The sequence below is a fragment of the Rhea pennata genome, chromosome 2 (assembly GCF_028389875.1).
Source record: "Rhea pennata isolate bPtePen1 chromosome 2, bPtePen1.pri, whole genome shotgun sequence".
Classification (NCBI taxonomy): Eukaryota; Metazoa; Chordata; class Aves; order Rheiformes; family Rheidae; genus Rhea; species Rhea pennata.
This window is the reverse complement of record NC_084664.1, coordinates 102,472,765-102,499,903: the sequence shown is the minus strand read 5'-3', so window position 1 is coordinate 102,499,903 and position 27,139 is coordinate 102,472,765. Positions and strand designations below refer to the sequence as shown.

Sequence of the window (27,139 nt, the reverse complement as noted above, 5' to 3'; positions counted from 1 at the left end):
AGAAATCTTTTAACTGTTGATTTGTCAGTGTTAAATGGGAAAAAAAGGACTGTAGTAGGGTTGTTATGCCAAAAAAAAAACACTCCAAACAAATCTTATTTTAGTTAACATGGACATCACAACTGGAAAGATTTGGAGTGTGTTCATTTTAATTTTTAATAAATGTGAAAGGCAATATTACCATTGTAGCAAACTGAAATCCCTTAGCTATTTCTCATTTAGGAAGTTAGGAGTTAAAACTGTGTCTAAAATCCACATTTCAATTATTTTATCACCTAATCTTCCAAGTATGCACATCTGATACTGTTCTTTTGTGTGGCAGCTGTAAAAATCATAAGCAATTTTTACTGTCAAGAAAACTCTGAATAAATAGAGGCTGTTAACTTAGGCAGATATCTGAGGTTATTTGGTGGCAATCAAGAACTCACAGCACTTCAACTAATGGGTTATGATCAGAAACTGTTCCTAATAGCCAGCTAGACGGATCTGAATATGAAGATTTCTATAATTTTGTTGTCAGCTTGTGATGTACTCTAGTGCTAATTATTTGGAACAATTATGTTTTCCTAATAACAAAAGAAGAAGCAGTGAATTAAGCAGGCTTACCTTCAGATCTTTAGATAACAGTTTAAATGCACTTGCCATTAAGAAATAACATTTCTTTTTCCTGTATGGAACCCTAATTATTGAAGATGCTTGTCTTTTAAAATCTACTTCTTCTACTTCTTTTAAGCATGTTCAATGTGTCAGTTTACAGTGATGACTTCAGTAACTAGTATTTTCTCAGTCTTAGGTTTATGCCTGTACCTCCCATAGACTGCTTACTTCATTTGGTTATTCAAAAACCATAATTAGTGCAGTAATTAACATGTGGATCCTTCAAAGGAAGACTGTTAGAATCATGGGACGTCTCTCATCATTCTTACTGATGTATAGATGATAAAAAGACTTAGGTTGAGGTGACAACAGGATTTGTATTACTGCACATTAACTGAGCTGCAGGGAAATTCAGACAGGACCTTGGTCCATGGAGTCTTTCCTTTTGAAAAAAGTAATTATCCACACTGTTTCTATAATGTAACTAGGTGTTATCCTGCATTTGCAGCTGTCAAATCATTTGTTTTAAAACCCTTTTTTATACCTTATGAATACTTGAAAGTTTAGGGATTTGAACATTGTCTTTTAACCAATTACTGCAGCAAATACAGCAATAATAACAACAATAATAATAGTAATTTATAAAAGCATAACAGATGCCTTCTCAACACCTGGTTTCAGAGATGTTGATGGTAATTTTGAGTTGATACAATTTACAGTCTTAAGATTACATTCATAAAGAAAGGGCCTAATTTTATTTTATTTATTTTCCCTGGAGAAAACATTTTGTTTGTCTAGGATTTCAAATAAGCTAAATCTGTTGAATTTTCAGGCCATAGTAAATCAGTTGTTGGTATCCGAATCTCTGTGTGGTTCACATAAATGTATTTTTGTATTTCTCTGGTATGCCTATAACTAATGTCTTTGGCTTCAATCTACAGTGTTTGAAATTAGCATATTAAGGAAATTCACATTCCTTCATTCAGAATTTAACTTCCTGTAAGTAGTAGTCCTCTTTTTCACTTTCACTGACATATGCCAGAAAAATTCAGTATTTTACCCTACAGGCAGCCCATGGGACTGGGATGAAATGGCCTCTATACATAGGGTATGACTTTATTTGCTAAAGAGGTTATTTGAAAAAGCCCTCAGGGTACTGCTGCCCTTTTGTCCCTGAAACTAGTAGGGGAAAAAATATAAAAGGAACTACACAGTAATCCCTTGTAGACAGGTGACCTTAAGCCAATTCTATACTGTAAAGGTTTGCTTCCATTTAAGCTCAAAATAGACAAAGGAAAAAACAAATTCCAGGTTTTAATCTGATGCAGAAACACTGCAATTTTTTTCTATAAATGACTGTCAAATACATATAGGTTTTATTGCAAATGCATAAAATTCAGTACAGTCCTGTGTATTCTAATTTAATTTAATTTAGTGTTTTATAGGCAACGTGTGTCCTAGATGCTAGCAAAAGATCATCTGAGGACTGATGGAAATGAACACAGTCCCGTTTATTTCAGGTAACCAGCTAAGGAGATGACCTTCTTTACTAGTGTCTAAATCCTGCAAGTACAACCAAACATCATTAAACAAGCGAATAGACCTTCTGGCTCCAATAACAGTATTAACATACACAAAATTATTCAAAATCAGGATTCTGGGAAAACAACAGTCAGATTTGTCCTTTAAAGTTCTTTCTTCTGTCCTTCTTAGAGTTTGCTACTGATGGAAGGTAACAGAATACTATACTCAAACTAGAACAGAGCTGCATCAGATGGTGGTCCGCCTTCAGGTGTACCCAGCCTGTATTGCCGTGTTTGGTATTTGAAAGTGCAGTCATCCACAGGAGCTTTAGGACCAGATCCACCATATTATTCTTTCTATGATGCAGTCAGCTCTTGTTACACATGCACTATCCACATTAGACGCCACTTTTCAATAGACAGACTTCAAAATACCGTTATAAATGATGAGCAGCTCTGAAGGTGCTTCAGGAAAGCTGCCAGGAAGTCACAGGCGTGATATCACTGAGCACTGTAATGACCAGGTGTTACGCCACTCCCTTAACTTTGGAGTTTTTCAGAGGCTTTTAATTACTTTTGAATTTAAGCCTTTCTGGCAGAATTTTGAACAAAGTCTGGTGGCAGCGTACTCTGAATGAAGCTGTTCTAGAGACAGTTAGAAAAAAAGAACTTCTCTGGTGGCTGAAGAAAAATGTTTCAGCAGTTCTTCACGCCTGGTAGTCTAGAGGGAGGTTAAAGGAAACAGCTTCTGTGGACTGCTGCAGGCACTTAGTTACTGTGCTCCCTTTCTGCGTCTGGGGAGGAGCTGTGAAAATTGTGGTCAAATCCATATGTTATATAAAATAAGAGAAGAAAAAATATCTGAAAAGCCAAGAGTGGCATGAAGGGTTATCATGATATCATCAGCCCGATTTCAAGTATAGAAAAGCCATTGTCTCAGGTGTGAGGGCAGACTTAACGTAACTGATAAATAGAAAATAAGAAAGACCATCATTTATCAAGAAAAAGTAATAAGTGATCACCAGCATTTTAGAAGTATTCTTTAAAATAGGAATTGATTTCCGTGGCAAAATCCAATGACAGAAGATTTTAAATGTAGCGCAGACTGCCTCATCTTCACCCCTCATATGCACACACACCAGCAGGCACGTATCATAATATTAAGTTAACTCAGGTGTAAACCTTTGTTCTGTAAATAGCTGAAGCTTCACGTCGCTGTTTATATGCAAAAACACACACATTTCTCCATATGTTTGCACCATATTGGTGTTGTCACCATTGCGTTCCCTCCTCTTCTGATGATCTTTTGTTATAACATTTATTTTTGTGAGGCAAATAAAATATAGTAAATGTAAACCAATTATTTAACCAAATTACTTTGATCACAGGAAACTGACAATTAGCGTTACAGCTTCTCAGCAGTGAAATCCACACAATAGAGCAGCCTATGATATTCCCCCTTGCAGTGTGAGCCAGTGTAATGCATTTATTTTATGTAGCAAGCTGAGAGAGTGGAGAAAAGGGCAGGAGAGAAGCAAAGTCCATTTTGATCAACTCTCTTACTCTATATCTCTACTTTGTAAGTTGTTAAGTTGTTTAGTTTTTCTAATTTAATGTAGTGTGACAGCTCTTCACAGAAACCTTTATGACTGATGTCAACACTTAAAGCATATGCACAGGGGAACCAGCTGATCAGGTATCAATGAGTGTGTTAGACACTAGCCAAACTACCAGTTGTAATTTTGATTTCTAATAGGTGCTGATGAGGCACAGGTTATTTTGGTTATCTGTAATGATTAGGCATTTTAACAGTTCTACCTATCAAACATGAACTCTAAAAAACAAAAACAGTCTAAGCAGTACACCCACATGATTTGGGTTTCTTTTCAAAGCTTGAACGCATCAGGCCTTCCACGAACTAGCTGTGAGTTAGAGCATTCTGGGTATTGTCATGCAAATGAGGACACCAAACATACCACTTCGCTCCAGAATCGCGCTGCAGTGACAAGCAGCTTTTAAAACTGGAGCGGGGTTTTCCAGGCTACATGGGCAGCCCTATATATGCTGTGAGATCTACTTTCTAAAATAAATGCCCATATCCAAAGTCCTAATTCTACATCTGAGTGTTCAGATTGACACTTACTACTATATGCTCTACATGCAAATATATTTATTCCAATACATATTAAGGTGGTCGTTTATGCTTGAATGCTGTGTTTCTCCCACCTTCATACATTGCTGAAAAAAGAAGATGCACAGTGAGGTTGAGTATGATCTGACATTTAGCAGTTTTTAAAGCCAGGCTATCTTGACATCATTTCAACTAGTAAAAATTAAATTAATGTTACAGCAGCTTCTCAGCAGCACTCAAGAACTGAGCCAATAAACCATGAGGAAAAAACAGAGAATTCTTCCCCTGCCTTGTGGTTCTCAGAAGAATATCTGTAATCAAAAGCTGTTTTGGTCAATTTTTAGGAGCAGTTTCAGAATCAGTAAGAAAATGTGACAGACATCTCTCTCTCTTTGTAACAAAGCAAGTCTAACCCAAATACTTCTGTTAACAGCAGTCGTGAAGAATGGCCTGGGAAGAGCAACAGTCTTTGACAGAGTCACAATCCCAGGTGACTCAGGACTGGATAGCTTATAAACAACATCTTAAATACCTGCTGGAAGACAGGATAGATCTCAGAGTATGGTATTTAATGATGAAGAATAAGTAGAACCTTTTTTAATTCAAAATTTTCTTAATTACATTATAATCAATGAGAATTTAGTCCGTGACTTGAATGTGGCCACAATTTTACTCTTAACCTCTGAACACGTGCAGTGCACTGGGGGTAACAAGGTCATAGGTATAAATTGCAGGATGGTCACACAAATGGAAAGTTCTTGATCTACTAGCCAGGTAAGGGTTTTAAAAGCTGACTGAGTCAGTGGGTACTGGATTGCTTCTGAAATCCTCTGTGCACCAGTGTCAGCTACCTTGTCAGAACGGTATTGCATGTTGCCTTATATAAAGGCCTAATGGGCTTTTAAATGAGGATTTGGGTGTCTAATTTGAGACAGTCACACTTGAAAATGTAGAACTAAATGACCTTGGAGTTAGTTGGATGTTTTCACTCAGACATCTCTGTCCTCAAAAGTCAGAGTTTTCTTGGGATGACTGATTAACGTTATGGAAAAGGTTACTTTGAAGGCTGGGCTTTCTGGTGTTTGTCTACTGCACCTCTAGATGGAATGAAAATGGTACCTGAGCACTGCATCCAAATTGTCCTCAGATTATCTCAACCTGTGTATCTAAAATATTTTGTTTTAAAATAGTTAGTGTTGATGTGAATAGATTAAAAAAAAAAGAAAAGAAAACTAGTAATTTTGAGTAAAAGCTATTGCAATTCCCTGTATTTTTTTTATTGTACCTTAGCAGCATTATCTGCAAACTCCTTTGGAACTGTTATTTAAGTAAAGCAACATTGCATTTCCTTTTATTACAAGTGCGATTTATACACAAATTGGAGCAGATCATGATGCAGCAAAGAACTTTTTATACTGCATTGATTGTGCAGCAAAATAGTGCATTATCAGCAGTACACGCCTCAGTGAGGAATGTTTTGTTGTTTTAAATGTGATCATTATGAGAAGAATTTAATACCTAGATACAGTGATTTTACTGGAAACTTTTGAGGCTAGACTGTTGTCATCTAACTGAAAATGAAAACTTGTTCATGATAATTGTACAGTGGGGATTAATGGAAGAATGACACTATATATACCATTTAGATGCAACTCCACACATCTACTTTATCAACTGGAACGTGGTTGCATTCATTTTTGCTGGCTTGCCGTGGGACAATCCCAGAAATAATTGGCAATCCATTGCCCTCCTGCACTTAAACCCTTGTCTACAAACATGATGCAAAGTGAAGGTGGTTGAGGTTTCATAAAAATGAAGCACACAGTGTGACAGACCCATCTGTGCCAGCTTTATAAAACAAAAGTGCCCAATTTTATCATCATTGCCTTTTGTTCTGCACAATGCTATTCATGCGGTTGTTTTATGAATGCTCACCGGTAGAGTCTGTAAGCCTCGATTTGTCTAACTGCTTCCTCTCCTGTGCTGCTTGCTCGCAATTGTACTAGCAGCTTCCCTGCCCCCACGGCTTTCTCTTCTTCTCCTGCCTGTCTCCCCGCACTACTCCAAGTTAGAACATCCTAGCAATTTTCCAAGGTTCTGAGCTCAAAGACTAAAGTAATTTGTTTTTGAATTGCAGATCAAACATAAACTGCAAAGAAGCTTTTAATCAGTTAGGAGAAGCAAGGGTATGGCTTGTTTAAGTTCCAGAATCCATAAACCTGTAATGATTTTATTATATTGGTGTCAGTTTTCATTATTTTCATGAATGGGTATTCCCTGCTTAATGCACAATATTTGCATCTGATGAACCAACGAGTTTAAACATGGTTTGTTTTAATGCTTGGTGAATTTGCATTCAAATTCATCAGAAGTAATTCTATTTGAAATCACACAGGGCTAAACACAGTGGTTGTAAATCCATTAGAATTGAGATGCCAGAATCAGCCCATTAATCTACATATCTACAATATAATTTTTGTAGGGTTGGTGGGCATTTGTTCTGCTTTTTCATGATAATGCAAAGGGGATACCAAGTGTGTGTGTGTGGCAGGATTGGTGTTCAGGGAGGTTATGATAAATTGACTTAAGAGTGAATGTATCTTTGTTATGGAAACAGTCCTATGTAGGGAGATACAAAAGGCCAGAGACCACAGCGTGAGCCTGTCGGCCACTGACACTTGAGGCAGTTGCATGAGGAGAAGGGAAGTCTCTCAGATAAGCAGGTTTCATAATATTTAGGACAGTAGAGGTTTAATCAACACCTTCCATTCAGTCTGCAAAGTATCAAGAAGTCCACCCAGAACTTGGAGCAGCACTGGGCTTGCATTTGATATTTTAGGTCCTCTTGCTAAAAGCTCTGTTTGCTAGCTGGGATTTTTGTTTGTTCTTTTGTTAAAGAGGGAAAAAATAAACACAGCAAGGTTCACCCTCAACGGAAAGAGTGTCAATGTGGAAGGGAAAGAGGAGGTTGTATTATAGCAGACAGCTCCATTTCTTGATGGCTGGAGAAGATGAAATGTGTACTTCTTTCTATGCTTAGAGAATGGTTTTAATTTCTGTGTTTTTAAGTAGACCAGACTGTCTGAAATGTAGATGTTTGTATAAGCTACTAGAGATCGGATCTGAAGGTTTGTTTGAGAGTGAGAGTATACAAATATACCTATAGACCTCCTATGTGAGAAGAAAGGTTTATCAAGAACGTTTTCTCTTACTATACATTCCTCTTAAGTTCAGCAAAAAATTTTATATGGGACTTTTTATTAAATATTTATTGAACTATAAAAACATATAGGTAATGTATAATTTAACCTTTTAAAAGAAATGTCTTTATTAATTTATTTTGATAGGTGATCATTCAAAAAGAGTTAAACTGATATATTCGAATGCATTCATACAGTCACTCTGCATAGTTAGGATCAGGTTATTTCAGCCTAGAAGAGATTTATTTGGCTCAGTATAGAAGTGATTTTAAGCTAACTTTGTCTGGGGATAGGCGGTGTTGATTTGGCCCATTTAAAGCAGAAGTTAAAGAGTTTAAACTCCCGTTTTAAACATGTCTTAGACTGGAAGCTGAGGCTTCTACTCAGTAAAATGTTTAAGCCTCTTCTTAGTATTAGCTGTATGCTTAATTCCCAAAACTCTAACTACAGGCCCTTCTTATGCACTTGTATGAATCATGATGACCAGAAAGTTTACCACCTGATGTATGTGAAATGAGCTAGTGGACTGAGTCTTTTTCATAATGAACCAGTTTCCATCTCATAAAATTCTGTAATTGCAGGTGGTATCAGTGGACACCTATGACAATCTCAGCAAAGACTGCAGCACGGCATTCCTCATTATAGGATACATGGACACTGAGCTCTTCTCTGTTCATGAACATAAGGCTGATTCATTGACAGGGCATTATCAGGAAAATCGCAGTGATGTGACTAGTGCTTCACTGTGGATAGAGTACCTCAAGTGTAGGAGTTGACAACAAGATTCTTTTAAGAAATGATAATCCTATGATTAAGACATAAAGCTGGGACTGAATAAACCTGGGAATTCGTGCGTGACCCTGGCAGTGACACTTTTTGTTGCTTTTCCTCTCTCTGCCTGAAAAATTAGAATAATAATTTTTCATTTTATAATGTTACTTTAAGGATAAATATATTACTGATTGTGAGCAATTCAGGACATACAGTTATAAAGGCACATGATTAGATAAATGTTATTAGATTTTAAATGCATTCTGTTCAGTTTGCATTTGCATGTGCTTGTGCTGAGCACCAGTGGAAAGCAGGCCAATTTTATTTTGCTTCCTAATTCTGTATTTACAAAATTAGCTCTAGGCACACAGATCAAAAAAAAACTTGCATAAAATTCACTCTATTGTGAAAAAGACCCTACAAGAATAACTTGTGAAAGGAAAAAAAAAAGGATATTAGTTTTGGCCTTCTTTGGATTCCTTTTAGGTTACTGGTATTGTCTTAGTTCTGTCTGGATGTATTTTGGTATGTGTCTTTTCTTTTTATAAAGAAAATAATATCATAAGGATAGCTTTAGAGCCTTTTTATTTCAGTGGAAGCACATGAATAGTATTTTAAGGATGCTTGAGGATACACTGGAAGAAATGGTGACTCCAGTAAGTTTTGAAGCACTGATGTGCGCAGTAAAGAGTACAACTACGAAATCTCCACTTAAGCCCTACCTGCAACTCATAGGAGCTGTGTCCACCTGCGATGGCACTGGTGCTCAGGAGCTCTTTAGTCTGCACATCTTTGAAATGACAGAGTATAATGATTCCTCCTGTGCATTTTGTCCCTATGCCCCAGGAGTTAGGAAACTGTCAGTTCACTGAACTAAAGTATGTGGAAAAAAAAGTTAAAAGTATTAAAAAAAAAAAAAAAAAAAAAAAAAGCTGAGATAAAAATCCTTTAACATAAATGTGAGCAGAAGCTGTTAGTTTTCTCAACATTTTTGAAAATCAGATCATTTAGGTATCTAGTTTTAGACTTCTGAGGGAGTTTTTTTTTAGTGGGGATGTTATCTGGTCTCTGTCTTGTCACATACAAATAGCTTTATGGCTTTCACAAAAATGGTCATACTTTCCTCTGAAATTTTTTCTACTGCTTTGAAAAATGTGAACTAAGTTCCAGCAACAGGAATAGTGCTTGAGGCCCACATATGTTACCACTAACAGTGTTGTAGCAGTTTCTTTGTAATAATAGAATAATAAGTGCATTCACTAATGTAGATATATTGTGCAACATGTTACAGATAAGTACACTAGGAACTATGGTGTTTTTAAATCATTTGACATCATTTAATTAACATGCTTTTAAACATTATTTGGCATCAATTGTAGACAGATATATAATAAATCTTTGAAAAGTGCTATCAAAAGTAAGAGCTAAGTGGCATTTAAAATATATTAGATAAATGTGATCCCTAATAAGTTTCAAAATACTCTCTTTTCCTAGTCTAAATTGGGCCTCAGGAATAAGAAATTTAAAAGGGCTAATGACATGACAGGATGGCAAGGTTTATTTATCAGTCTATATTTGAATAGGCTTCGTGCTTCATGTAATTGACAGTCATTACAAATTCTTTGGTGTTTTAAGATTCAAGGCACCACAATCTTGGGTGAACTTTAGTTCGGAACAGAGTTGTTGACAAAAGTTAACTAATTAGTTACTGCAGAATGATGTACCATATTTCACTGAGCTGTTCTGGAATTGTATAGATTGTAAGTACAAATGGTGATGACTCAGGATAAACCATATCCTAACCACTGTGCAGTCAGCTTATTCCACTGTATGAGCTTCCTCACTCTGGCGCCTGGAAGGTCTAGGAAGCTGAACAGGCTTTCTGTTAGTCACCATGCCCAAATTTCTTTCGGCAATGAAGTTTGAATTTTTTACTGTCACACTGTTAAAATCAGATTGTGCCCACCCAAAAGGAACAGAGATTCTCCTCCATCACTCCAGCATTTATGTCAAAAAACAGAAATTGTTGTTGCTATAATACATGTATTTAAACCTTCAGTATTTCATGGAAGTCGCCTCTTAGTTTTTGTTTTACTACTTTGAGTATCATGTAGTCGATATCTCTCCACTAGAGAGGTCTAGGCATAATTCAGTTGTGGCTGTACCAAAGCAATCTGCAGAAGACAGGATACGTTTGAATGTGCAATTAAAAATTGCAGCTTTGGCCTGTTTTCTTTTTCTGCCATATCACTTCATAGACTCGTATCTAATTTGATGTCCACTATCATCTCTGAGATTTCTTCAGCATTACAATTCCCAGAGGACATTATCTCTCATTGAATATCATTTTTGCGTATTTATTTTCTCTACGAGTATTTGTATGCACTGGCGCAAGTTGAATCTTATGTTGTTATTTCTGTATTTATTTACATCCTGTTTTTCTTTTTAATAATGTTAACACTCCTCTCAATTTAGTATTAGCTGTATATTCCATCTAAAAGCTATTGATTCCTGCTTCTAGCTCACCAACTATTTAAGTAGTTTTACTGATAGCGTAACATGAAGATTATTCAGATCTAGAAAGCACAACTTTGTGGCTGACTGGAAGCAACTGAAGCTTCTGACCGCTTACACAGAGCTGCAGTACAATAATTTGTCTTGTGCTTCCCGTGGCACACCATCTTAGCAATTCCAACATCAGCAGTGTTTGGGAATGGCTCTGAATGCACCACCCTTGGTGTCTTCTGTCTTGTTTTATCTACGTACAGCCTGGTGCCTTCTAACACTGAAGCTGGAAGACAGCTCATTTAAGTACTACTGTATCAGTAGCACTGAAAATATATTTCTGTCAGTAGAAGGGTCAATTATATGAACAGCTCTTCCTTTGAAGATAGGCTGGAAACATGCTGCTTCCATCCTTCACCGGAGGTGAATCATGAAAAGAAGCCTTTGTCACAAACTCGACCTTTGAAAGTGGTGTAAGAGAGTTACCTGTCTCTCCAGCCCCTGCTTCCCATCCCACCTTCCAGAACCGCCAGGTACTCTGCCTCACAGTACTTAAATAATCCTATAGTTACTGCTGAGCCTGTGACATTCTGAATTGAAATATCAACATCTATATGATCTGAAAAATCAACATCTTTCTTAATATGATCGCCACTTTAAGCATTATAAGCCTTGATGACATCAATGCTTCAGAAGGAAAGATGGGGCCCGGGTAGGGGGAAGGCCTTTGCGCTGTTACAACCACCGTGAGTCCTATTCTATCTGTTACGTAAGTAGTTGGATGCACTGCACTGAGATTGACCTTTGGGGTGGGAAATTTTCTATATCTGATGTTAAAAGCTCAGCAACTGCCTTCATAATTAATTCACCTTTATCTTATGCCATGTACCAGTCAGGGCACAGCTGTCCTGGTGGTTGATCCTATGTTGTAGTTACACATGTACAATTGAAGGGTCTAATCATTTTTTTTAAAAGCCTAGGGTGGCATGACCTACAGCTTTCAGACTAAATGATCATAGTGCTCATTTCCAGCTTTAAATCTATTATGAAAATATATAAATATTATTAGCCACTGGTGATATGTGCAATGCTATAAAAGCAAAGAACTGACTCTTTCTCCATTGACCCAGCTATACGATAAAGACAGTTATAAGCAAAAACATTAAAACCTCCTTATTTACTTCTGAAACTGGTTGTAATGCACTCTCTCTCTCTCTCTCTCTCTCACCCTACCAACCACAACCATTTGAACAGGTGCACATCACTCCTTTCATTTGCTTTCCTGTATTCCCAGCAGGTGAAAGATGAAAAGGAATACATTGACTGTATGTCAGTGCCCCAGTAAAAAGTTGCAGAGTTAAGCTGTGCACATTACCCTCTTTAGCAACTTCAACTGATCTCACTTTGGCCCAGCATAGCTTCTCCTTTCTGACAGATTATTACTTCTAATCATATGAATCAGTGCTTGTTCCAGTAAGATTTTGAAGAAGTCCATAAAAAAGAATACGCTCACTTCCTCAAATGATTTGATTATTGAAACAGTGTGTGTGTTTTTATCTGATAAGATAAGCAAGCATTAATTGCTGCTGCTTCTTTGATGAGCGTTAGCTTTTGATATAACCCATCCCATATCTTCCTGACACCTTGCATGCTGAGAAGTCCTGTCCTTGAAGTTGCTGTAGTGCACAATGATCAGAACTTATCGCTGATGTTTTGTTAGCATTTACTAGCAACATCTTTGCAGAGGGTGACCTCTAGTACTGTCTCTAAACATTTTCAATTTACAGACTCAAGTATTTCTGCTGTCTTCACCTCTCATTCTTTTGAAGAGGTCGGCCCTTTGTGAATTTGCCACAAGAAAGAAGTTCAAAATGCCCTATAGACTTAAACAACTTAACAGGAATATAGCTACAATGAGCACAAAGCATACAATTCATTTTAATATTTATAGAAGAAATTCACATTGTTTTAAGCGTACACAAGCAGCTGCTGTCATTTGGCTATGAGCAGATGTTAGACCTCCAAAAGCTTCGCTGATAATTAAAATACTAACAGTTAGTGTTTTACCCCAGCTGCAGGTTCTGTTTACTGTAAATTTGATTTTAATGGTGCCTCTGTGCAGTTATTGAATAGAGGTTTGTTTTCTACTATACATACAAAAGTGTCTACAATGAAGACAAATGGTTATTTCCCGTAATTTACTCTGGAAAGATATGAATATACACTGTAACATAGTTGAATTTATAAATGAAATACACATATGACTATCACATTGTAAGTGGTAGCTTCTGTTATCTTAACTAGTAAAAATAACGAAGGAAATTTGCTATTTCTAGTTATTCCCAAAGATTCCCTCTAAAAACTGCTGTGCTTTTCAAATGTGTTGAGACGTGCCTTCAAGCAAAGGACAGGTGCTCCTTTATACTGAATGGGTGCATAAAGCAGAATAAAAAAATAAGTCATTTCAAATACCTATATTTGGTAGGTATGCAGAAGAATATAATTTCTGCTTGATCATTTAATAAAATGCTGTTTTCTTTTAGGTATCCCTTACAAGTGTCGCTTCTCTTTAGTGCATATATGTACATCAAATGTTGGAAAAGACTAGCCAGTTTCAGAATTGTTAATCCCAGGGGCCTGATTATGCAAACACAATGCATAATGCAAGCTACCATGTTTAGTCCCATTGAGACTATCTATGGCAGCAAGCAGTACTCTTGATAAATAAATTTGTATAAGAGCAGGATCCAAATGTATATATATTCATGAAAAACAAAAACCCTTGCTAAGATAATAATGATAGAAAGTGGGTTTTTTTTTGCTTTTTTTGTAACAAAATAATTACTGTCTAGAACTAGACCTGTTTTAAAAATCCAAATATATTTTCTTATGATTGATGCTTGTGTGCTATTTTCTTATTTTTTCATGTTATCTTTCGTATTATTTTTATATTATGTTATATGCTCTTTCTTACGTAGGAAACTGACTTCTCCAATTTGACCAAGCACAGCTGGTACCTCTTGAAATTTGGTTTCTGATTTAGAAGTGTTACAAATGCGCTTTCCAGTTGCACTGAAGGGGTTACCACAGAAAAAGTACCTCCATGTAGCATCTATGTCAGTTGTTCCCAAATTGAAGACCAGTGTAGCCCTTGAAGCTGGCCTGCAAAGAAATGTCCAGGCAGGCTAGTGTCCTTGTCTCTGGCTGCTAAATCCCTTTGGAAAAGCTAGCTAAAATGCTCTGAATACGTACCCAGTGCTTCTTGTCCATACAAGTAGGTGCTGTATATACTACAATGAGGTTTTTGTTCAAAAGTAGGACTTGAGATGACATACGGAGGCAAATGGGTAAAGAGAAAAAGTGGTCCACGAGATAATCTCAGTCAAGGTTACAGAGTCGTAAAACTCTGTGCTTTATCACCGTACGTGTTTACCATGATCAGTGGAATTTTTGGTAAGTATATTTTTTGTTCGCATAGCTTCAGTAACGCTAAGCTATGTAGTATTACTTTTGACCTTGAGTACAGGCAAAGAGAAACTGAAATTTTTCACAAAGAAAGCCTTTTCCTAAAGGTTAATTAGGCACTGGAGGGAAACTACACCAAACCAAACAAACTGCCTAAATGCCCGAACCGAATTGCTCAGCTATTTATTTTGGTGGTCGTTTTTTGTTTTGTTTCTTTATTATTGCTGTTGATATAATCCTCCAAGCTATGAGAGGTAAAAGTAACAAGCAGGAAATTTTACTCTGGTTTTCAAAAGAAAAAAAAATACAAAAATATTTCCATTTGCATTTTAAGAAAGCTAAAAGGACATTTACTTCTTAGTGTAATCTACCTGAAAGGTTAAAACTTCATCCTTGAGTCAAGCAATTCTTAGAAGACCTTGAAGTTTCTAAACATGATGGAGTGGTTAAGGACAAAACTAGAAACCAAGGATATTTTGAGTTTGAGCCTTAAACCTGATATTGCTGGATTTTTAGTATAAAATGAACTATTAACATAATTTAGAAATTGTTTTTGTTAATTTTCTTTTTACCATAATAACATATTGAAAAGAAGAAACCTTTTTTGTATTGATAGCTATAGAAATTTAAGTATCTTGTGTTGATGATGGGTTTCTTTTATGTCTCTTAGAGAGCTGGTTAACTGCCCTGTATGTGTACTTACTGCCTTACAAAGGTATGCTGCCTCTCTGATAGACTCATTTTGAGTTGCTGATTTATTTCACTTCTTCTAACCATTTTGATTTGATTCATCCTATTTTCTGTCCTTCCGCAGAAGACATGAACAAGCCTTCTCAACCTCTTTTATTTAGTAGCCTAACTAGCTAGTTTTGAAAATGTTGGCCCATGTATTGCTTCTAGATGAAATCTTTGCAAGAGGGAAAGAATACTTACTATTGTCATTAAGGAATAGAGATGAGTATCTGAAAAATGTGGTTTATTATTTTGGTCTCCCAAAATCAAGGAAATCTCCAAAGTTAGTACATTATGCACCAATTCTTAGCCTGCACTTAATTAATGAAGGTGGAGGTCAACAAAGAAGAAAGAAAGAAAAGAAATACAGAAATCTGGCACATGGTCAGATTATTCCTTTATGAATTTGAACAGAGGACTTACTGTACCGTTCAGAATATTGTACTATCAGTTAGACAATAACTTCTGAAACGCAAGACTCGCTTACTAGTTCATTGGTTGGGAACAGTTTGACTTGACTGTTAATGATGGCCAGTATAAGCTTAGTTTCCTGTACCTTTTAAATTCCTTGAAGGTTGTAATTAATTGCAGTAAAAGGTCCTTCTTTGTATTTGCCTTATTTAATAATCGTTGCATCTTAATAGATATCAGATCTTAGTATTTGTTGATAAATAATGTCCCTAAAAACTGAAATATGAAAAATTGGGTGTTGCTGGTTAGGAAGCCAGAAATCAGCTCTCCCAAAAGTTTCACCGAAAAGGCAAAATACCTGGTTTAAACTTGCCATATAAATGCACAGCATTCCCGCTGCCGTACCGAACTCTTTCATTTGCGACTCGTTGCTTTGCCTTTAAGGAGCTGGTTTTGCCGGATCTCGCCCGTCTTTGGGGAGACGTTTCCAGACCTAAAGGCTCGGCCGGAGCGAGCCGCGCAGTGTTTTACATACAGTATTAGCACAGACTTTGCAGGCGCATTACGCACTTCTTTCAGAGACAAGTCTCTTTAATGCCATCTTTATCTGCTACACGATGCATGAAATCTACTTTCTGTTTTAGAGCCGCCAGTGGCCCCTGACCCCTCGCGTGGAGACACAATGTGACCTTTCCGTTGTCACCCGCTTTCATTCTCCTGAAAATTCTATGAATTTTTATTACAAGTTTTTTTAAACCAAGCTGAGGCTTCAACAAATTACTTGACACAGATGAGATGAAGTTGTTGAAGTAGTGTTAGATAAGTTTTACAGCCAGCATGTGTGCTGCTGAACAGTACAAAGCCAGTGTCCTACAATGTCATACACCAGTAACTGCTGAGCCTACTATTGGATAAATACATCATTTTATGGAACATTGATTGTTCTATAAACCCAATGGAGTATTATGCTCTATGATCAAACCATTTAGATTGTGTGTAGAGCACAGAAAATGCCATATTCAGGATGGTACTAAAAGTGCCATTTGTGTATTTTATGGATGTCATTACGGGGGAAACTTCTCTCTGTAGGCCCTGTTTACTGCAAATTTTTTTAGTCCGTAATGACATTTTTCATTCACAACGTATGCCTTCAAGAGAGGGGGCCCTTGTTTTATTTGTTTCATTCGAGTTTACTGCACAAATCCTGTACATTTTAATTAAATGTAAGCTTAACAAAAGAATAAGGTGTTTATTCTGTGGGGAACAAATGATGACAGTAACAAAAGAATAAAGCAGACACAAAAAAAAGAAAATCAGGTATTGAGCAAAAGAGAGGGAAAAAGGTACTAAGCCCTAATTGTGGTTTCCCAGAAGCACATTAAACATCAAAGCATATCTTTTAGCCCTATTTCAGGAGTTTGTGGTCTCTGAGAATTAAAATAACCTGCAAATATGGATTTAATGTCTGAAAAATCTTGACATTTTCGAATAAAAAAGTAACAGTCGCTCCGGACTCCAACTGATAAATAATAGCTGTGCTGAAATGACAGACTTCTTGGAAAGAAACCAATTCTGTGATCATTGCACCCCTAGATATGAAACACCTCTTTATAAATTGTCTGAATATGAGTTCTTGTATCATTATATTTTGTCATTTTAATGCCTATTTGTGTATCTTTTTAATTTGCAATGACATGCAGTCAGCAACAAGTCCAGTTTTCCTAATATTAATGTGGGCTTGTATTGCAGCTTATGTATGCCGTGTCAGCCAACACTTACCCCTTCTCTTTACCTATTTTTAAGAGGGGGTGAGAGGCGGGCTGAATTTAGTAGGGCAATATGATTTGTTGCTACATACGGTCCAATAAAGTGACATGTTCCTTAAATACATAAAAATTCCTACAAATGTTGTGTTGGATAGCAGTGCTCCGTTATAGACATGTACTGTTCCAAAGTCAAAATAGCAGCTAAGCCTCAAAATATGTTGTTTTCTAAATATCTTCCCTACTTGGCTCTTCACTGTTAAAACAAAAGAAAACCAGTAAAATCTGCAATTCATATTTACCATGAAAAATCACTAAAATTGAAGTTGATGTTCCTAGTAAATTCTTGGTCCTAGTCCAGTTAAAATTTAAAGTTACAGTAGATTCACATTAGTTTAAATGACACTTGAACTTCTACATAGCTCAACATTAATTCATTATAGTTGAAATGGAAGAATCTTCAGTGGGTGAATCTTTTACAATCTGATTGAGGCTGTTACATTTTATAGGAGCCATTTTTCAAAGCAGTACTGACAGCACTCGAAGTTATTAAATTGCTGAATCAAAAGATGGACCTGCAATTGCATTTATGAACTGTGATGGAATAGCTGGGGTTGCGCTGAACTGAGGTTAAGATGTTGGTGTAGTTAAGCTTCATCACACCCCTTAGTGACAGCAGTATTTACCCATGTAGTTTACTTTAATGGTCAGGAAGTGGCTTAACTCACCTCTGGATTCAAATAGATTAAGTAAGCAGTCAGAATGGCATAATTATCAGTGCTGCAAGGGATTCACTGGATAGCGCTTCACCCAAGAGACTTCCCATTCAATTGCAAAGACTGGAGTTGCATAGATTCACAGCCACAGCATTTATTTTAGGAGATGAAAACAGGATGAATTTCTTTTTTCTCTCCCTTCCCTAGACCAGAGCTTCTCCTAAATGCAGTGATACCGTGTCCTGTACATAAATTATCATTATCACAGGAGAAAGATGTCATGATTTTGCTGTGTGCAAGTGAAAATTATGATTGCAGAGTTATTTTGATTTTGAAATCTAGAGGAAAAATGCATGATTTGTAGAGTTATTTTGATTTTGTGCCACATCACTGCCAGGCTCCTCTTTTATCATGTCAACAAAGCAAGATTCCTGAGAGAATTAATTACTTCTACTCTATTATAAAATGTGGAGGAGCTAAGATAATTGTCATTTTATGTTGATTTCCCCTTCCTATTTTTCTGCTCTTTGGGGGGTCTTGTGAATGTCAGTGCCTACAGAGAGCACAGGAAAAGTGGGGATAAGAACCAGTCATACCACAGTAAGCTTCCTTATAGCGTTTGCCTGATGAAATGTACTTCGATTGCATGTGCCAGATTTATCATGCAGTATCTCTTGGAAACACTCTAATGGTTTAAATTGTTAATTTTCTTTTCCAAAGATAACCTGCCTTGCAAACTAAGATGGAGAAAGTTGATAACATCAGTTTAGACAACTAAAGATGATTTGCAACCTTTCAGCTTAACAGAATTAGTTCTTATGCTTCATAGTAGAGTTTTCCACCAGTAGCTTTGAAACAGAAGATAAACAAATAGGCAGATAGATAGCTAAATAGATGAATAAATAGATACCAGAAAGAGCCCAGTCTTTTAAGGACTGGTATTATCTTAGCATCTTAGCTTGGTATGCACCTTAGCATATCAAGTTGCTGGAGCTTGCAAGATGCCCGGTACTCAGTATTGTAAGTGTGAACTTACCTTTAAGCAAATAAGACTTTCTGATTTTTAGAGCCTAGTTTAATTCTCTGCGGGGTGAAGGTCTGACAGCTCTATACTTTGGGTGAAAGAGCTCTCTTGGAGTAGCCTTATTATAATTTTCTTGGCCTCTTGAGTCGGGTGCAGTGTGTGCTGCTCATGGAAAGTGTCTTGGTGGCTTGGAAAGTACAATGCTAGCCCAAAATTTGACTGTAAGAGTAATACTGCTTTGCCCTAGACAAACAGTGCTGTATCTGTGTGTGTTAGTGTTAAGAAGGAACATCTGTTATTCTAGAGGTGTGATTTAAATTTGTGTGGGGAGAAGCAAGCTGACTTTAAACTGAAGTATGGAGGTGGGTATGGGTAGGGGTAGTCTCAGCAGCATGGACTTCATCAGCCTCCCCAAGCCCCATCTGGACTTAAACCCTCACCTCATTCTCAGCGTGCAGGATCCATTTGTCCATGTTTGTGCTGGAAGTGGTCCGAAGTGGGCTTCAGGGAGCTCAGAGAAGCTGCAGCTCGGGATTGTGCTGCAATGGGGAGACGGGGAGGGCTAGAGCTGTTCCGCCCTGTACGTCCACGGTGGGCACAGGGCGCACTCAGAGACGTTCTCCTGAAAACACTGAAGGCAAAGCGGCTTCAGGGTATCCTGCAGGGTATCCCTGAGGCCATGTTTTGAAGATGGCGGGGTTGACTGTGTGCAACTGTGAGCTTTGCTGAAGCTTTGTTGTTAGTCATGAGAGCTGAGAAGGAGAAGAAGCTTCAATGACTCAAAACCAGGCTGAGCGGCAGTTGGAATGTGGAAGTAAAGGAATTTTTATCTATTAATTGAATTAACATAGAAATAATTAAAAAGTATAAATAAGATCTCTCTGGGTGATATTTTGCAGAACGTACTGCTTAGAGTGAGAAAACTTACATGTTTTCTCCAGGTAACTAGGCTAGTGAACAGAGTCAGTCAGGTGTGTTGGAGAAGCTGCTAGGTGGGAAATGAAGGGGAAGACAACGGCCTCAAAATGACAGCATGGCAATTACCAACAAAATTAGGGTACTTAGAAGATCAGCCACAGTTTTACACACTCAGACATATTTAATATAATATAGGATCCTAAAATGCATTACTAAAGTGCCAAAATATCACCAATAAGGTCTTCTTTAAAAGATGTGTTAATGGCTTTTAACTGTATACTATATTTATCAGAGGGAGTTGTACAGCATATTAAAAAAAAACCCCACATTTAAATTGCTAAGAGGCTCAGAATTGTTAAACTGTTATTTCAACCTGTAAATACATTATTTGGAAAACATGCAAATTGGTTTTGTTCACTTGCTCATTTTACCTATGTTTTCTGCCAGTGAAATCTAAAAATTATCAAGGATTTTTTTCCCTTTTAAGTTACTAAAGTTATGAGCTGATATTTGCCATGATGCCCCGCTAACAGCATATTTTATTTTGCAGGCATTGTATCTAAGTCCTATGAATGTCGACTGAAGGGACAAGGAGCAACCTTTGTGGAAACTACCAGTCCTTTTACTGCAGCAGCACTGGGAGAGGTGTCTCCAGTTAAAGAGAAGGTCTTTCGGAGCAGCAGAAGACAGCCGCAGTCACCTGAACAAGTTCAGCAAGTTATTATTATTCAAGGATATGATGGCGATTTTGCAATTGATGCCTCTGTGGAGGAAACAGCTGCAGCAACCCTTCAAACTCTAGCAATGGCTGGTCAGATGGCAAGGGTAGTCCATATTACAGAAGATGGGCAAGTTATAGCTACAAATCAAAATGGCTCACATATGAGCAGTGTGGTTCCAGGGCAGATACTTACTGAGCAGTTAGCAGATGGTGCAACACAGGTGGTAGTGGTTGAAGGCTCTGTAGCAGGAACTGATATGGAAGAGGCTGTTCCTATAGATGCAGTTCCTGACTCCAGTAGTGCTGTACTGCAGCAGATAATGAGGCAAGAAGTTTTAGAAGCATCTGAAGCTACAGTACATCCTCCAGACTCCTCCTCTGCACTGGATGCCCTGCTTTGTGCTGTAACAGAGCTGGGTGAAGTGGAAAGCAAAACTGGACTCCTTGACAGAAGCCGGTCTAGTCAAAAGGATTTCTTACAAATACCAAATCCAGAGGTGCCCAACATTCCCAGTGACACAGAGGGACAAGAAATACAGATGTTCCATGAAGTTCAAGAGACTCATGAAGATACTGAACCTATGGAAGTAGTGACACAGGTCATGCACCCATCGACTATAATTGCATCTCAGGAGAGAGCTCAGGCTGCCTTCAAAAAAATGGTCCAAGGAGTACTACAGTTTGCTGTGTGTGATACGGCTGCAGCTGACCAGCTGATGAAAGAAGGTGTCACTCAGGTCATTGTAAATGAGGAAGGGACTGTGCATATGGTAGCTAGAGAAGGCTCTCAGATAATTATGCAGCAAGCTGGTAGCCATGCGCTCAGCGTCCAAAGCGAGCACATGGATTTAGTAGAGTCGGATGGGGAAATATCACAGATTATTGTCACAGAAGAAATAGCTCAAGCCATGGTTCAGGGTTCTGATGGCAACTTCTCTGAAGGTGCAACCCACTACATTGTCACAGAGTTACCACCGGAGATGCAGGATGAGCCTGGTGTGTACTCACACACCGTGATAGAGACGGCGGAGTCCCCAGAGATTTTGCAGGCTGGTACTGCTCTAAAAGCTGAAGCGCTGTCCCCTGATAGAGCAGAACAGTTAACGAGCATGGTCATTTATACAGAGAGCAACTCACAAGTAATTCAGGGCCAGAGAGATAACGAAGTACAAGAAGCATGAAGAACTTCATCTCCTAGGCTTGATGCAGGGCAAAGCTGGAAAATAGCAGACCCATGGCGGCACTGTATTCCAGGCACTTCACTTGTAAAACCTTCTCGATACAATATGCGTCTAGCCAGGTAACCAACATGCACACTGTGTGAGGTGCAGGTCAGCTAGTAGGAAGATGTCACAGGAGAGGACAGTACAGTCCTGTTACAATAGCTCTGAGAATTATTGTGTGGGAATATTTAAAAACAAGCATATTAGGGCACAAAAGAGAATAATCAACCCCCCCTCTCCCCCAAGTAGGTATTGTTCTGTTCACTGGTTTGCTTGTTTTTTTAAGTGTTGTTTTATCCCAGGGTAATTCCCTGCCTTATGTCTTTTTTTGTCTAACATAATCACAGCGGTGAAATACTTTCACTTTACATGTACATTTCATGAACAGATAAATAAGCAAAAAATACAAAAGCCGTGTCATCGCAGTAACAGGGTGATCAGGTAAACTTACATATTGTACCCAATGCCCTTCCTTAGTTTGAGGAGAACACATGACATTTTGCTTTCTGAAATCTTACTTTAAAATATACCTTTTGAAAAAAAAAAGTCATAAAAATACGTATTTCTTGCATCTAAAAATCAAATCTTTAATAGTAGCTTATTCCTTCATGGTTTCATGTAGGACTTTTCATACAGAAGAGCTCAAAAAAGCTACACTTCAGAAAATCCTTGATATACATATTCAGAAAAAAAAAAAAAAAAAAAAAAAAACTTGATGCCTGTAACTTCCACTTAATTTTAGATGAGAGTTCTACATAAGAAGTGTGCATTTTTGGAAAAAAATATTGTCACTGTCAATGTTTTGCTTTTCTTATAAATAGCGCTTCATATAAATACCATTTTGCAGTTCATTTTGTGAACGACTTTTGAAATGTTATGGGGGGTTTTAAAGGAAATTCTGACATTGACATTAACAAGTAGAAAAAAAGGTGACCTTGTATTTCTTGCTTAGACCAGAATGTCAATTATTTAGTTGTGGATATACTGCAATTGTTCAATGCAACTTCATGTTGAAAAGATTTGTTTCATGATACAACTGCTTTTGTTTCTTAAAAAAAATGTAAATATAAACTGGCAAGGTTTTGGAGGTTTTTTTTGGTCTTTCAAATAAAATGTTAGCATTAAAAAGAAGCATCATGATTTTTAATATTGAGCAATAAACAGAACTGGCATTCAGCAGGAGCAAACGAATGCTATCTGTTATGTCTGCATTTTCTCTTTTCTCTTTTCCTTTCCCTAGCTAGCCAGATAGATAAAGATAAAAGAATCTAATTTCTGAAGTGTGCTTAATGCATGCTTAATATAATTGTGTAAGTGTTTAGGGTATAAACTATGCTGGCTCTACAGATAACTGGGTTTCCTATCATGTTTAATACCTTAAAATTATCAACAGTTAGGAAAGTTGGGGTGAAGTGAAACAATAGTTGCTTCTTCAAGCAACTATTTAAAAATGCATTTTCTGATAGAGCTGCTTAGAAAAGGTGCTTCATTCTGGAGCTAAAAGATCCCGCTGTATTTTCATCTCTTTTTATTATTTTTATTTTTTATTATTATTTTCCAGGAATTAAGGTTGTATCTGTGTCAGACCCCCCCAAAAAAGTAAATTTCAAGTTAGACATCAAGATTCATAATTAGCCGAGTTTGACTTGCTCATCTTTCTTAAAAGTGACAGGCTGTTCACTTACTCTTAAATACTGTCTTCAGCAAACAGTGACAGGATCAACTCCCGTTTGTTATCAGGATAAAGGTGACCTTTACAAAATGATGGCCCTCTGCAAGACTCTCACAAATGTTCAAAAAAACGGAGTGTTTTTCAGTGGAAATATTTCTTCTTGATCATTTCTCCTGTTAACTGTAGCCCTGTGGTCTTGCAGCTTGGATGCTAATTCTTCGCTGTGCTTAGCCCTGTATGGCTAACCTTTCTGCTGCAGTACAGGGTGTTGACACTGACATGCTGCAGTTTACCATTTGTGATTTATTTAGGATAAATATGTCTCAGGTGGCATTTAATCCTTCATAAAACCAGTGTAGCCTGCAGTGTCAAACCAGCAATCACATTGTATGCACAATGAAAAGAGCAGACCTTTGCATAAAAAAAACTGTGGAAGGTGCTCCTATGCTTTGGAGTGTTGGAAAGGATTCACTAACCTACCGTGTGCTGTAATTACCTGGAAGCTCAGGTTAACGATACTTCTCTGAGTGCGGTCTGCTCCGGAGAGCTAATTTTTTTTCTAGAGCTATTTTTTTCTTCTTTTTAATGTGCACTGTAAAGTTAACTTATTAGTGCCCTACAAATGTAACATTAGAAATCCTGGATGACATTCATTCCTGCGCAGACAGCCCACTTAAGGACTCCAGGCACTGTCTCAACCCGTGCTAAAACGCTCCCTGCGATACATCAGGAGTCGAGGTTGCAGCAGATCTTTCCCAAGGCCGAGAGTTCCTCTCAGCATAACTCGCCTCCGGTGTTTGCCTGCATGTCAAGCCCTGGGCAGCCTTCCTCTTCCCACCGCCCTTCACCAGTGGTGATGGAAACTGCGGCAGGAGGCAGGCGCTGGGGGTAGAGCAGCAAATGAAGGGGGTCAAAGCTGCTTCTCCATGCTCTTGTGTTCATGAGAACGCCTTCCCATTGGGATGGCCACGCACGTCACGGAGCTTCCTTGCAGGCTGCAGGAGCCCTTTGCAGTGGGGTGGCTGCCACCACCAGAGTGCGGGAGAACATCTAGGAAGGTGAGCAGCACAGGCAGCCTTTCACTCCAAAAAGTGTGTTTTGTCGTGTGGTTTGAACACCTTCAGTTGACTTCATCTCCTGGTAAAAGCATGTGCTACACTTTAATGAAAGCAGTTGTTCGAAGTGCAGTATTCCCATGTCAGTCAGTTGCCTTCTGATAGCCTGACTGTCAGAGCATTGGCTTTAATTTCCTCTTTGTTACTCATTCTGATTAAGTGTTACGGAGTTGAATCATGCTGCAAACAATGCCAAGTAGGTAAAAACTAAAAGTGTTTAGGAAGCATGGAACCAGTGTGCAGAACCCCCTCCCCCCCCCCCACACACACACACACCAAAACCAGATGAAAAACCTTAAATAAAAACAGAAACAGGAAGAAGAGATGTTTCTATCATGGAGTTTCACCTTCAGCTCCTGAGGCAGTGTCTTCTGGCCCCTGAAATTAAGCTGCATCTTTTGGGAGAAACAGAATATGAGAGAGAGCTGGAAACTATATTTAGAGAAATATTTTCCTTAACAAAAGAAAACCCACCCCACACAACAAAACCCAACAAAGTGCCCCGAGCTACGTGTCGTTCTGCCCTTCACCACGGAAGCTGGATGAGCTCGAGCCAATAGTTGATGTGCTAAGGTGCACGTGTGAGTTGTGCACAGTGCTGCAAGCGCTGCTGTCATTTAGAAATGCCGCTTTAATACCACAAGTGATGTTAACTGGGAGGTCCTGGAAGAAATGTCTTTGTGCTCTTTGTGGACAGTGTATTCAGCTTGTGCAATCGCAGTAGGTAACTGCGCGCGTTGAAGTTTTTACAGCTCAGGCTAACCCTGAACTGAACCTGAGCTTAAAATGCAGGTTAGTCCCTGTCAAGAAAACGTGGGCATTGAGAGACGAGGTCCAAGATGCTGGCAGAGTAGGACAAGCAGTACTGTGGCAGACATGTGCCGTGGCATGCAACTTCTGGCACTTTTCTTCCAACAGTCCCCGCTCAGTAGATTTCCTGAGCACAAAAGCTGTAAATAGAGTAACAAAGAGAGAAGGATGAAGACAAAAACCACTCCTAAAATTTGAAACAAAATTAGTTCTAGCAAAAGGATTAAGTAACAGAAAAAAAGGTCATTCATTTGGCAAAATAATAAAGAGCTGTGAGTTTTCACTTATTTTACTGTGCAATATTAGCCCATAATTTAAGATAGCACACGGCTCACTTAAACAGCCTACCCCTGTTCCATCTTGTTGAAGAATACAATTCGTTTTCTACTCCTCTAGGGTGATATCATTTTATATGAAGAAAAAAGTTAGCTCAGATGGCAGTTATATGTTTCGGAAGCACCTTCTAATCAGGGATTGGTGATTCATTATTAGCTTCAGCAGGCGATCCATCTGACATGTAAGGGGAAAAAATTAGCAGCTGTCAAGGCGTGATGAGTTAATTTCCTGATAGGCCTGACACTGAAAAGCCATTTGGAGACACGGAGATGGCTGATGAGAAAACCTGGTGCTGGTTTATAATTGGAGAGAAAGAAAGGGCAGAGAGACAGAGGGAGCTGGGGGAGGGACCGAGGCTCATCTACAAGTGGGGATGGATGTTTGTATATTTACTAAATAGACTGCTTCACAATAACCCGCATTACCGCGCACATACACCTCGGCAGTTAAGTAATAAGGACTTGGGCCTCTCGTTTTCCTTCTGCCGTATGTCATTATTTTTAGTCATTTGTAATTAGTACTTCAGATGGTTTTACGCTTACTCCAGCCCGGGTGTACGGTGTACAAGCATGCGATTGGGTTATCTTGCGGTGACATTGAAACCTGACATTTTAGTGGAAAGGGGAGAAAATGACGCTATCCCTTTAATCGTTCTCGCTGCAATTTTCTTAATTGCAGCTTGAGATTTCAATCAATCATACAAAAATAAACTTATTTGAAACAAATATTGCTAAAACTTACAAGGGCACAATTGGAAATGATGAAAGGGTATTGAAAGAAATCTTTTGCAGAATATGAGGAAATATGCTCTTCAAAACACATAAGCACATGCATGTCTGTTTATCTTTTGTAAGAATGACAAGTGAAACTATTAGAAAATAGGCATGCAAGGCCAAATAAAGTCCTCTGTGGAATCTAGCTTGTGTATGTAATAGGGAGAGCAACACAAAGTCTTTTAAATGTATTAAATAAAACTAATAGAAAGTCCTCAGCCAGAGACTAACTAATTTCTTCTGTGACTGTGTACGTTAGGTACTTCTTTAAATGGCTACTTGTTTTCAGCTATTTAAATACAGTATTTGGTATGTCTAACAAATGAAGGAAGGCTTTATTTTAAAAAATGAGAAAAATTGAACACGATGGTTATTTACAACTTTTCTTTTTCAAATTCATTCAATCAAACAGGATTTGCACCATCATCAGAAAATAACTTCTGACTTGGAAGAACATGAGCCACTGAGCCAGTAGCCTCTGCCAACTCCATTTATACGAAAGTAGCTTTGCTGTTCTTATATTAGGATATCCTTATTCTTATATAGCAATCGAGGATTTGAGAGCGGTTGGGGGAGGCGGGGAAGATCTGTGAGAGGTGGGTTGATCTAGCATGTATCATACAATTGAAGTGTGATAATTCGGCAGGCATGCGCCTGAGCACAGAAGCTAGGATTATGCCCTGCAGCATAGTAGGACACCTAACCATGTTTGAAATATATTCCTGTCCTCTGG

At 38.1% G+C, this 27,139-nt stretch overlaps 1 protein-coding gene across 1 annotated transcript in view; it reads left to right on the top strand.

The window, feature by feature from the left end:
• Positions 1-22,862, top strand: part of ZNF407 (zinc finger protein 407) — a 326,241-nt gene extending 303,379 nt beyond the window's left edge. The window contains exon 8 of the mRNA XM_062570059.1: positions 20,307-22,862. Within this exon, the coding sequence (XP_062426043.1) occupies positions 20,307-21,658 (1,352 nt within the window). The 3' untranslated portion in view covers positions 21,659-22,862. The remainder of the gene's footprint in view (positions 1-20,306) is intronic.
• The last annotated feature ends 4,277 nt before the right edge of the window (positions 22,863-27,139 follow it).